Raw genomic sequence first — 13,451 nt, 5'->3', positions numbered from 1 at the left:
AATGTTCCAAAAAGACTTTTGGTCTATTGTGTTTTTGATTTTGACTTATTCGTCATCTCTGTGTTCAGCATGTTTCTGGTTGATAATTTCCTCGTTTTTGTTTTGCACTCGGTGGTATTAATGGTGTGATTGAATAATTGTTACTGAAACGAATAAATAGCTCAGATATGTTTTCAGCAAGATGTCTGCTCATGTTTAACATTTCTGCACATTCAAAAAATAACTCTTTCCATCTTTGTTCAATACGTAGGCTATTAGGGTTGGGCAATATGTTAGTTGTGCAATATCTTATTGTGCAAGGGCTGTGCTACACTTAATGTATATGAGAGCATTTCTATATAGGGACCAGTCTAATGTATATGAGAGCATTACTACATAGGGACCTGTCTAATGTATATGAGAGCATGTTTTGTGTTCCATGAGAGTATGTGTTGAGAGATGCTTATTTTCTGTATTTTGTGTTGTCTTTGGTGTTTCTGCAGAACGGACAAAACAAATTTCCCTTCGGGGACGAAGTATATCTTATCTTATCTTAGCCTATTCTCTGTGATTTGGAGAATAAATAGTTGTGATATTTTGAGAACGAAAGTTGTAATATAACAAGAATAAAGCCATAATGAGAATAATGTCAAAAGATTTCAAGCAAAATCTGTCTATCTGTGCACATGTCTGATACTGACCAGCAGGTGGAGCTGCAGGCTGCATTCAACACACCTGGGTCTCTGCAGAAACTGCCAAACATTAATAAAACCCTGATATTTAATTTATCAGCTCGTCCAAACACAGTTATGACTCAATTCCTGTTAAACACAAACAGAAATATATGAACAAAGACACAGAAAAAGGAGCTTTAGTGCAGAAATCACTTTAACTGATATCAATTGGGTAATGAAGGTGAGATAAATCTTTATTAATTCATTCCTTTCTTTATTGCTTTTTTAGACATTATTGCATTTACACAACAGACCACAGAGAGTGTTACTACTGGACAATCATTACACAGACAGACAGACACACACACACGCACACACACATACACACACACACCCACACATGCACTCAAGTGCGTCTCACTATCTTTGTGGGGACCCGTCATTGACTTAATGCATTCCCTATCCCCTTACCCTAACCTTAACCATCACAACTAAATGCCTAACCTTTACCCTTACCCTAACCTTAACCATCACAACTAAATGCCTAACCTTTACCCTTACCCTAACCTTAACCATCACAACTAAATGCCTAACCTTAACCCTTACCCTAACCTTAACCATCACAACTAAATGCCTAACCTTATCCCTTACCCTCACTCTAACCATAACCTAATTCTATCCCTAATCCTAAAACCAAGTCTTAACCCTCAAACAGCCCTTTAATGTTGTGGGGTCCAGCATTTTGGCTCCACAAAGCTCTCGGGACCCCACAAGTATAGTGAACTCCCGGTTATTTAAACGAGAACACACACACACACACACACACACACACACACACACACATACACTCTTGAACATCGGGCCATTTGCAATTTTCTCAACCAAGAAATAGTTTTTTCAAACATTGCCTGTATTCTGGATTGCAACGCCATTTTTCTCCTCCTGGTGTCCTCGGGGTCAAATTTGTCCCATTTTCAAAAAGTGTCTATATCAGAAATTTGGGTTTTCTTTCAACCAAATTGTCTAAAATGAACATGGATGGTTCTATAAAAATTCTCTTCTCAAGTAAAATGAAGGATCAGTTCACTATTTTCACTGAATTTTGGGTGTTTTATTCAATTTTATAGCATGTTTCTGCTTTTTAAACTCATAAATTAGGTTTATTGACCCTGAATTCCAAGAATAAGTGTAAGACTCATGGTATAAGTTAAATTAAGTGACAATCAGTCAAACAAAGCGACAAAAAAAGCAACAAACATATCAAAAAAGCGTCAAAAACTTTGAAAAAAGTGACAAAACCTTTTTTAAGTGCTAACATTTTAGCCGGGTGGACAACACAAGGGCTAAAGTTTTGTCCCACATGTTTCAAAAATGCTTTTGGACTTTTGTCTTTTTGATTTTGACATATTATTCATCATTTCTGTGTTCAGCATGTTTCTGGTTGATCATTTCCTCCTTTTGTTTTGTGCATGAATCAAATAAATGGCTCAGATGTGTTTCAGCAAGATGTGTCACGATTGTGTTTTTCTTGTTGTAGTTGTTTCCTGTTTTATTTTGTAGTCTCTCTGTTATCCCATGTTATGTCTTATGTGTATTACTTCCTTTCTTCTGCTTTCCCGCCTGTGGGATTACCTGTCACCGCCCCTGTGTGTTCCACCTGTGTCTCATTGTCTCCCTTGTCTTGTGTATTTAACTGTGCGTTCATGGACATCGGAAAAACGTTTTTCCGAGTGAAAACGTCACCATTCATGTAACTTCCTGTGAGAATCAGAGGTGGAAAAACTCGGGCTGGATTTAGATACCCGAGTTCCCCAGTTGGTGACGCGTTGTTGACAACTGACGTTTGATGGAGGCGACTTTGGTTCACTGAACATATTTCAATGATAATAAACTTGTTTATTGTGGACAAATGCCTCTGCCAAGAAACATGCACAGACATAATATGTTTCAAATTATTCATAAATAGGCCTATGTATAAAAAAACAACACATTATCCGTGTCATTTCCTGTTGGTTGTCCTGCAGATAACACAAACACACACCTGGCGATGTGCTGTTTGGATGCTCGTATAAGAAAACAGCAGAAAATCTTCTGTTATTGTGGCCTCCATGTTTTCACCACCTGATGCTCTCGGCTACAGCCACGCGTTGGTGGCAGTCATGCAAAAAGTTGTTATGCCAAACGGCAATATAACAGAAGAAGAAGAGCACGCATCCCGACCAGATCCCGACCATGTGAACGCTGCCAGTCGGAAAAACAACGTAACCACGGGGGGCGGTGCCTGTTATTCCGAGGTGGCATGAACGCAGCATTAATTCAGTCTTTTCCTTTACTCCTGTGCAAGATCATCTGTTTCCATGTGTGCAGCCTTTGAGCGTTTCTCCCTGTGTCCTGTATTCCTGAGTTCCCTTGGATTTGTGACTCTTGCCTGTTTTCTCAGACTCGTTTACACAACCTCGCCCCGTCATATTTGTCTGATCTCCTCCAGCGTCCCACTACCTCCCGCTCCCTCAGATCCTCTTTCTCCATACACCTGTCTGTCCCCTCCGCCCGTCTCACCACCACGGGGAGCAGAGCATCCTCGTCTCTGGAACTCATTACCACTGGAACTCAGAAACATTGATTCATTCCCCCATTTCAAATTGCAACTGAAAACACATCTGTTTAAAACTGCCTATTCCACTTGATGTCAGCTGCTCTGCCTCTTTCTGTTTTATTGCTGTTGTATTCTTTATTTTTTGCTGCTTTTAATGTCTTTTGTATCCCTGTACGGTGTCCTTGAGTGCCGAGAAAGGCACCTTTAAATAAAATGTATTATTATTATTATTATTACTGGACACTGTTGCTTGTAGTTTTATTAGCGTGCTAATAAAACAGTTGTATTTTACTCACCTGAGTCGTGCATTTGTGGGTCCATTCTCTGGTATGCGTGATAAGATGCCTGACCGTGTTCAACATTTCTGCACATTAAAAAAATAACTCTTCCCATCTTTGTTCTCTGTGATTTGGAGAATAAATAGTTGTAATATTTTGAAAAAGAAAGTTGTAATATAACAAGAATGATGCCATAATGAGAATAAAGTGACAATAGCTCAAGAGTAATGTGTCTATCTGTGCACATGTCTGATACTGACCAGCAGGTGGAGCTGCAGGCTGCGTTCAACACACCTGGGTCTCTGCAGAAACTGCCAAACATTAATAAAACCCTGATATTCAATTTATCAGCTCGTTATGACTCAATTACCCTTAAACACAAATAGAAATATATGAACAAAGACACAGAAAAAGGAGCTTTAGTGCAGAAATCACTTTAACTGATATAATTTGGGTAATGAAGGTGAGATAAATCTTTATTAATTCCTTCCTTTCTTTATTGCTTTTTAGACATTATTGCATTTACACAACAGAACACAAGAGAATAGAAACATGTTACATCATTTATTAAAATCAATAAATAAAACTGAAAGCAAACTGTTCTCTTGATTACAGAGTGAAGTACAGAGAGTGTTACTACTGGACAACCATTACACAGACACACACACACACACACACACACACACACACACACACACACACACACACACACACACACACACACACACACACAGACAGACAGAAACACACACACGCATGCACATATGTACACACACACACACAAAGAAACAAACACACACACACGCACAGACAGAAACACACACACACACACACAAATGCACGTACGTACACACACACACACACACACACACACACAGAAACAAACACAGACACACACACACACACACACACAGAAACAAACACACACACACACACACACACACACAGAAACAAACACACACACAAACAGAAACACACACAGATTGACACACACACACAGACACAGACAGAAACACACACACTCATTAATGAATAGAAAAGCATCTATAGAGGCAGAGACAGAAGTGCAGAGAGTGTGACTACGGGACATAATGAAAGATTTCCTAAAGATGTAGAACGAATGAAAGCAGCAGAGGATGAAACGTTGAGACGTTGAACGTTTTATTATCTGATATTTAATACCTCCAGAAAATCAAAAATGTGTCAGAAACCTTTACAATCTATCAAAAAAGTGTATTCATTTTAGCTATAACTTCTATTTTCCAGCTGCATGGCTTCCAGGAAGGCTGCTCTCGTGTTTCCTCTCCTATAGCTCCTCGATGCTCCCTCCTCGATGCTCCCTCCTCGATGCTCCCTCCTCGATGATCCCTCCTCGATGCTCCCTCCTCGATGCTCCCTCCTCGATGATCCCTCCTCGATGCTCCCTCCTCGATGATCCCTCCTCGATGCTCCCTCCTCGATGATCCCTCCTCGATGCTCCCTCCTCGATGATCCCTCCTCGATGCTCCCTCCTCGATGCTCCCTCCTCCATGCTCCCTCCTCGATGATCCCTCCTCGATGCTCCCTCCTCGATGCTCCCTCCTCGATGATCCCTCCTCGATGCTCCCTCCTCGATGCTCCCTCCTCGATGATCCCTCCTCGATGCTCCCTCCTCGATGCTCCCTCCTCGATGATCCCTCCTCGATGCTCCCTCCTCGATGATCCCTCCTCGATGCTCCCTCCTCGATGCTCCCTCCTCGATGCTCCCTCCTCGATGATCCCTCCTCGATGCTCCCTCCTCGATGCTCCCTCCTCGATGATCCCTCCTCGATGCTCCCTCCTCGATGATCCCTCCTCGATGCTCCCTCCTCGATGATCCCTCCTCGATGCTCCCTCCTCGATGATCCCTCCTCGATGATCCCTCCTCGATGATCCTTCCTCCATGATCCCTCCTCGAAGATCCCTCCTCGATGATGATGAATTATTCATACACAGAAAGATTTCATACAAATGAAATGACAAACAGAAATGAATGTAATACGCACATCTCAAATTTTGGAAGGATGTGAAATGCATGACAGATAAAATCCTGAAGATCAATATACCAATTTTCTGCAAAATTATTTATATTACATTTAAACCCTCAAAACATGCCACTAAAATGTTTCCAGAAACATGTCTCGGTGAACTATTTTAGTCCAATATGAGATCATATTCTGAACGAGACGCCACAACAGTCTGGCTTTGAATTTCCGGAGAAACCAAACCCATGTGATGCGTTCGTCCAATCAGCTGCCGGTTTTCATTTCTTGGGCAACATTAGAGATTAGCGCCGCCTGCTGTTATAGAGACGTATTACGTCTCGTCTCCTCTCGTCTTTTTGGTCTGTTCTGTGGCAGTTTTTTGGACCTCGGGGACGCGACTCATAATATCGACGGGGTTTTCTGTCAACGGATGGGACGCAGCGCTCCACAATATAAACTAAATATCACAAACTTATCACAACACTTTCGATACATTGCGAAAATAATATTGAGTCGATATATCTTGCACCCCTAAATCCTTTCTTATTCTTTCTTGAACGTAGTGGAAATGAGGTACTGATGGCTGATTGAGAAGCTGTGTCAAATCTAGTAGGATGTGATGAGAGGCTTTTAGTTATTGTCCCATTTTTATTTTTATCATTCTTAATGTCTCTGTGCTTTACATTTATGTTTTCCTTAAATGTCAAACATGTTTTATATGTATGTAGCCTACAGTGATTATGTTAAAACTCAATAAAACAATATTGATGATAAAAAAAAGCACATCTCTTGTGTCTCTGTGTCTTGGGGTTGTTTTGGTTAAATTTTAACCAGGTATCAGATCACCTGGAAACATTCTGCCAAAACCTTCGGCTGCAGACATAAAGGAAGAGGAGGGTCTGTCCCACGTTACAAACATCCAGACATGAACAACAGGAAGATGTGTGAAATGGCGTCTTAATATTCAGTAAAGAACTAAACACAGAAACTCTCTCTCTCTCTCTCTCTCTCTCTCTCTCTCTCTCTCTCTCTCTCTCTCTCTGTCACTCTCTCTCTCTCTGTTTGTCTCTCTCTCTTTCTGTCTGTCTCTCTCTGTCTCTACCTGTTTCTGTCTCCTCCCCTCCTCTCTCTCTCTCCATCTCTGTCTCTCCCTCTCTGTGTCTCTCTCTGTCTCTCTCTCCATCTATGTCTCTCTTTCTCTCTCTGTCTCTATCTGTTTCTGTTTCTGTCTCCTCCCCTCCTCTCTCTCTCTCTCTCTCCCCTCCCTCCCTCATCTCTCTGTTCAACTTCTATCTACTGATTCCTACTCCATCTAAACCACATGTTACGGTTTAGATGGAGTAGGAATCAGTAGATATCATCTTTCATACATTTGGGGTCCTCACATTTCAAGTTTTTCAAAAAAACTTAAAATATTCCATTTTTGTTTATACATCATTGGTAATATTTCAATGAAATTCATACTAATTAAAACAAACCACTCCTACTTGTCCAACTATTCTCACTAGTTAACCATCTTCTTATGTATTTATTCTAGCAATGCAGCTTTTCATCATTCACACGCAGTTTCTGCAGAAAAAAAATGCATATAGTTTTGTTATTGTATGTTTATTTCAAGCACATTTCTCTCTCTCTTTCTCTCTCCCCCTTCCCGCCAGTGTCTCTCTACCTGTTTCTGTCTCCTCCCCTCCCCTCTCTCCCTCTCTCTCTCGCTCCCTCTCCCTCTCTCTCGCTTCAGTCTCGCTGCTGCTGCTCAGACAGCAACAGCTCCGCCGGTCTCTCTCTGTCTCGCTGTCTGTCTACCTGCCTCCCCCCCCCCCTCCCTCAGTCCCTCCCTCCCTCGTCTCTCCCTCCGTCCTCCCCCCCGCTCGGTGCGGACATGCTCCCGGTGCTCCGGAGGAGATGAGGCTCCGAAATGTCTCCTTCCTGACGGTCTTGTTGTTCGGGCTGTGCGGGCTGGTCTCCCTGTCCTGGTACACCGCCTTCAGCAGCTCCAGAGGTAAGACCCGATCCAGCCGGTGTGTGTCCCGCGGTGTGTCCCTGTGCCGTGTGTCCCTGTGCGCGTCGCGGTGTGTCCCGGTGTGTGTTTGTGTCACGCTCCACGCGCCGGTGTGGAGAGAGAGAGAGAGAGAGAGAGAGAGAGAGAGAGAGGAGAGAAAGAGAGAGAGAAAGAGAGCTGTGTTTGGTTTCTGTAGCAGAGGGGGAAAAATCCGTGAACATGATGGTGTTGGTGTGAATGTGTAGAGGGGAAGGCTGCAGGCTTCACAGGGTCTGGAGGTAAAAGGAGCGCTCGGTTTGTGTTGCATCTCGTGCCAGCTGAGAGAAGAGGGTCTGCATGAAGCTAGACACACACACGAGAGAGAGAGAGAGAGAGAGAGAGAGAGAGAGAGAGAGAGAGAGAGAGAGAGAGAGAGAGAAGGGGGCTTGGTTTGATTTTGTGTAGCAGAACTGCTGCTGATGTGAGGGGAAGCTCCTGCCCTAAAGGTAGAGAAGGGAGCACTTCATTTGTGAGGCATAACATGCCATGGGGGGATATGGATTTTGTCTGATTTTGTTGCAGAGAGGAGCACAAGATGCCTGTGATTATGAATCTCCAGCAGTGAGGTAATGACAGCGAAGGGAGCGCTTGGTTTGTAACGCACCACAACTAAGAGGAGAGGAGTGAGATGGAGAAGAAGACAGAGGGAATTGGTTTGCTTTTGGTTCCAGCTCCACTTTGTGTGTTTCGGAAATAATACAAATGTTCCTGTGCACGTGGTAATCAGGGGAGCGCTTGGTTTGTTGTTCTTTAAATGCCAGCTAAGAAAAGAGAGGGAGATATGGAGAAGGAGATGGGGGGGAGATAAGGGGAGGTTGGCTAATTTTGTTGCAGAGAAAAAGATACTTGTGCATGTATAGAGGGGAAGCTCCAGCAGTGATGTAATTAAGGGAGCGCTTGGTTTGTGACGCGTCACCTGCCAGCCAAGAGGACAGAGTCTATAGAGGTGGGAGACGGTAAAAGAGGAAGGGTTGGTTTGATTTAGTCGCAAAGGGAAACCTGTAAAAGCACCGAGGTTCTGAGGAAATCAAGGGAGCGCTTGGTTTGTGATGCACAACATTAGAGCTGCAACTAATGGTTATGTTCATCATGGATTAATGTGGATTATGTCCTGGCTGGATGGATTAATTGTTTGGTCTCTAAAAATGTGGATCAGTATTTCCCAAAAAAAGCCCAATATGACGTCCTCAAAAGACTTGTTTTGTCCCCAACTCAAAGATCTTCAGTTTCCTGTCCCAGAGGAGAGAAGACACTAGAACAATATTCATATTTAACAAGCTGACATCACACAAGTTTATCTGCTTTAACATAAAAAATGACTCAAACTGATGAATAGATTATCAAAATAGTTGGAGATTAATGTAATAGTTGACAACTCAGTGATAACCCACAATGACTGAGGCCAATCGGTGGCATCGGGGGCCCACCTCTCTGCCCCTCCATTTGTAACCCATTGTAAAAAGCATTAGCCCTCCACTGTGAATGAAAGTCTCCCCACTAGGCCTGCACCTAATTGAGCTACCTATGGCTCAATCACGCCAAGATTTTATCATCCATAAACATTGTGGCTTTTATGTGTGTGTGTGTGTGTGTGTGTGTGTGTGTGTGTGTGTGGGGGGGGGGGGGGTGTGTCACATCTTGTTGATGATGTGGTCCTTGCTAGACATGTTGTAGATGCGACCGGAGCAGAGTTGGAGTAAGTTTTGTACACAGTGTGTGTGGTGTCAGACTGAAAGCCAAGTTCATTCATTGTCTCATCAGAAACGGGATTTTAACCGTGTTAACGTGCGCTTGTTGCCCCGTGTGCGCTGATGACCTCATCTGTTGACATTTCTTGAAGGCCTTCCTACTTAATAAAAGCTTTCCACACAACAAACGTAGCCTACATGTGTCAATAGTATGAGAAAAAAATGAGATTTTAACTGTGTCGGGCTCGGACACAAATTTCTTAATGCCTGTCAGGCCGAATGAGCCTGGGAACAGACCACCAATCTTGTGGTTGAGTGCCCACCCGCTCTACCTCTGAGCCACAATCAGTTAGTAAGTCTTCGTCATCTATTTGGTAAGATGGATCACCCATCCACACCAATATTCGGCACTCAGAGCAACTGCTCGACCGTGGTGCTGTAAAATGACGTACTCTGAAGAGCGACAATAACGTCTTTTTGAAAATATTTGAACCCAAACCCCAATCTTTGACTAAACCTACCTGAAATAGTGATGCCAAGCGGACCACGCTAGTCTCGCATTGCCAGACCTTCCTCCCCAGCCCTTTACACAACGTTCCAGCTCGGTGTAGGGCTGTGCAATTAATCAAAATGTAATCGTCATTATGATTTCGGCTCCCAACGATCACAAAAACTGAATAATCGAGAAAACCAATTATTTAGCTCATTACGTTTTGCAAGTTAACTCTTATTTTCTCGTGTTCTGAATGAATTTAGTTTTTTTTCTGTTGATTTATTCAACTTTTTCCACAGTTTTTTAAGTTCAATAATTGCAATATCATTCCAGAATCCAACAAGTAATCGTGTTAAATTATCGTGATTTCAATATTGACCGAAATAATCCTATTATATTTTTTTCCATAATGGAGCAGCCCTAGCTTGGTGTCTAGGTAGAAGTAGGAGGGAGAGGAGAGGTCTGTTGACTTTGTTGCAGCTATACGGGATTAAAAAACAAAGCACAAGAGGCTTTTGCATGTGAAGCTCCGCGCTCGGTTTGCACACAACATGCCAGCTGAGAGGAGCAAGTCCAGAGGGGGATAGTCTCGCTTTGCCAGACCTTCCTCCACAGCGCTGGGGAGGAAGGTCTGGCTAGTCCACACAGCATATAGGATATAGACTAAGAGGGGGAAGACAGGAGGAGGTTGGTTTCATTTTGCGAACATACAGCAGACTCTAGGGGTGGGAAAATAAATCTAAAATCACCTGCATCATGTTTTTCATGGCAATTTTTGAAAGTAGATCCTTTAACAAGAATCCATATTTTTTATTTATGTTTTTCACCAATGATTGACCTAAATATGTTGTGTTTATACGGTACCGCCAGCGCTGTAGTCTACATGATACGCAGGTATACATGCAGTATAGCTACTAAGAAATCTCCAGGATTTCCATATACCCACTTAAAAATGCCCAATGAACAACATTCTTTCCATTATATTTTTGATATATTTTTAATTGTCATCTGTGTTTTTCTTCTTGGCAAAGTGTAAGTTTCCACCGTAAATTGGTGCATAAAAGTGTATCAGAATACAGGAAATTAAGTCTTTGATGCTCAAAATGTCCCTGGGGGGAGGACACCCACACCCCCCACTATGATATGTCCATTCTGGTCCATATATTTATATAGTAAAGTATAAATACAGTACAGTATACTACATCATATCTGTCTTACAGCTAAACAGAGAGACAGCAAACAAAGCAGATAATCCATGTTCTTCTTTACAAAGTCAATAAATGTCAGACTGACTGACATGTGATGTCATTCTTCTTAGAAAACTATTAGTTTTTAGAAATGTCTCATGATATATCGTCTCTAAAAGTGTCTCTACAATTCTTTTGTAAAAAAAAGTTTCCATATCAGAAATTTAGGTTTCTTTGATCCAAATTGTCAAAGAAACTAACGTGGATGGTTCCATACAACGCTCTTCACAGGTTAAATACATGATCAGTTCACTACTTTCATTGAATTTTATAGCATTTGAAAAAAAAAAGATATGACAAAAGAACGTTGAAAAAAAAGTGACAAAAATGTTGGAAAAAGCTTCAAAAACGCGGGGAAAAAAATCGACAAACATTTTTAAAAAATTGACAAAAATGTCGGCAATAGTGACAAAAAAGCTGGAAAAAAATCGACAAAAATGTCGGAAATAGTGACAAAAAAGCTGGAAAAAAATCGACAAAAATGTCGGAAATAGTGACAAAAAAGCTGGAAAAAAATCGACAAAAATGTCGGCAATAGTGACAAAAAAGCTGGAAAAAAATCTACAAAAATGTCGGAAATAGTGACAGAAAAGCTGAAAAAAAATCGACAAAAACGTCAGAAATTCTGACAACAAACCTGGAAAAAAAATCGACAAAACATCAGGAACAAAAATGTTGAAAAAGAACAACAAAAGGTTGAATTGATTGAAAATTTTGACCCAGAAAAAAACTAAAAGTTGCGTGGTCTACAGGAAGACAACACAAGGGTTAAAGAAGGAAAAGAAAATCCCAATACTCAACTTCTGGAATAACAATAAATGAAAATTGGAATACAAATCTAATCGGCACCTGTGTATCGTGAAAGAATCGTCCGTAGCAGACATCGTGATTTATGTGCCTGAAGAGGGAAGCTCCAGGTTTGGAGGAAATGAAGGGAGCACTTGGTTTGTGATGCAGTGCGTGCCAGATGAGGGGAGAAGGTCAAGATGGAGGAGGGAGATGTAGAAGAGGTGCGCTTGTTTTGCACTTTGTGTTTTGATTGAGCTGAGCAGATTTAAGCCCCGGACGTCATCTGTTCCCCAACAGCTGCACCCCGATCCCCTGCTGTGTGACGGATCACAAACCAAGCGCTCCTTCTCCCTTTTTCCCTCTTGTTCCTGCAGCTGAAAATAATTCAAAACAACGAGCCGCTGCATAAACCTGCCTGTCCTCCTCATCCCACTGCCTCCACCTCTCTCACAGGCTTGTAAGGAGTCACAATCCAAGCGCTCCCCTGGAGCTGAACGCCCAGCCAGAGTGTAAACACGCACACCTTTTGTTCCAGCATCACAGCATCATTCGAAACAGAACACAATCACACACAAAAACTCTACAGAAAATATATCTGCGACTATGTTGACAATCAGTTCTTCATTCAGGTAATTTTACAAGAAGAAATGCCAAACTTTTGATGGCTGCAGGTTCTTAAATGCGTGAAACGACTGCTTTATCTTGTATTGAACTATAAAAACTCCCTGCCAGGCCTGTTACACACCATAAATCAAGCGCTCCCTGACTCTTGGGGCAGCTGCAGCCTGCAGATAACCTGTGCTCAGGTTAACCATCCAGCAAAGAACAGAAAGAAAACCACAGACCATCTCCTCTCTTCCAGGCCTGCTATGGATCATAAATTAAACTGACTCTCAGTCAGAAAACTGCCACTCCCCCCTGGCTCTGTATCACATAAACCAAGCGCTCCCCTTCTCTCCTCTGTAGCAGATCAAGACACTAGCTCTCCATCCTTGCAACAACAAAAAAAACATCCTGCAATAGGGCTCAATCAGTGTCCTCCGATGTCCGTCCTTAGAGCCAACGGCAGACTTTTTCTGCTCCTGCTTGGACTTCCTGACCTACAGACCAGTCCTTCCAGAAAAATGCAGAGTATTTTTGTGATTGTTGCGGGCAAAACTCCTTGATTATGCGGCACGTTTTCTTACAAAATGCGATGGAATATGCGGGATATTTATGCAATTTTATGCGATGAAATTGCAGGAACTTGCAAAAATTGCGGTTTGATGAAAGAGAGACAAAAAAGTGATCCCCCCCCCCCCAACACCCAGCTTTTCGATGATGTTCAGGTTGCGTAATTACATCACTTCATAACGTTCCCATGGCAACAGGGGAGAATGGCTGCTCTTGTGTGAAGTAAACGCAACATTTTTCAACTTTCTGCTAAGATATTATGGGACTTTTTTGCAACGAAAATGCGGGGATTATGACATCATCCAAGCCCTGCATATTTTGCACGGAAATCTGCAATTTATGCGGCGAAAGTGTAGCGTATTTGAAAAAATGCGGCCCCCGCATAAATATGCAGACTTTGGCTGATTATGCGTTGAATTATGCGATCGCATAATCAGGTTTTTCTGGAGAGACTGACAGACACAGCAGAGAAACACACATAGTTTAAGAACAG

General features: G+C 42.3%; 1 protein-coding gene across 1 annotated transcript in view; it reads left to right on the top strand.

Moving 5' to 3' along the window:
• The first annotated feature begins 7,365 nt into the window (after positions 1-7,365).
• mgat4b (alpha-1,3-mannosyl-glycoprotein 4-beta-N-acetylglucosaminyltransferase B) overlaps positions 7,366-13,451 on the top strand; it is a 138,478-nt gene continuing 132,392 nt past the window's right edge. Inside the window, exon 1 of the mRNA XM_028588705.1 lies at positions 7,366-7,529. Coding sequence (XP_028444506.1) covers positions 7,433-7,529 — 97 coding nt within the window. The 5' untranslated portion in view covers positions 7,366-7,432. The remainder of the gene's footprint in view (positions 7,530-13,451) is intronic.

Source organism: Perca flavescens, chromosome 10, assembly GCF_004354835.1.
Source record: "Perca flavescens isolate YP-PL-M2 chromosome 10, PFLA_1.0, whole genome shotgun sequence".
NCBI lineage: Eukaryota > Metazoa > Chordata > Actinopteri > Perciformes > Percidae > Perca > Perca flavescens.
This window is presented reverse-complemented; position numbering and strand designations above follow the sequence as displayed.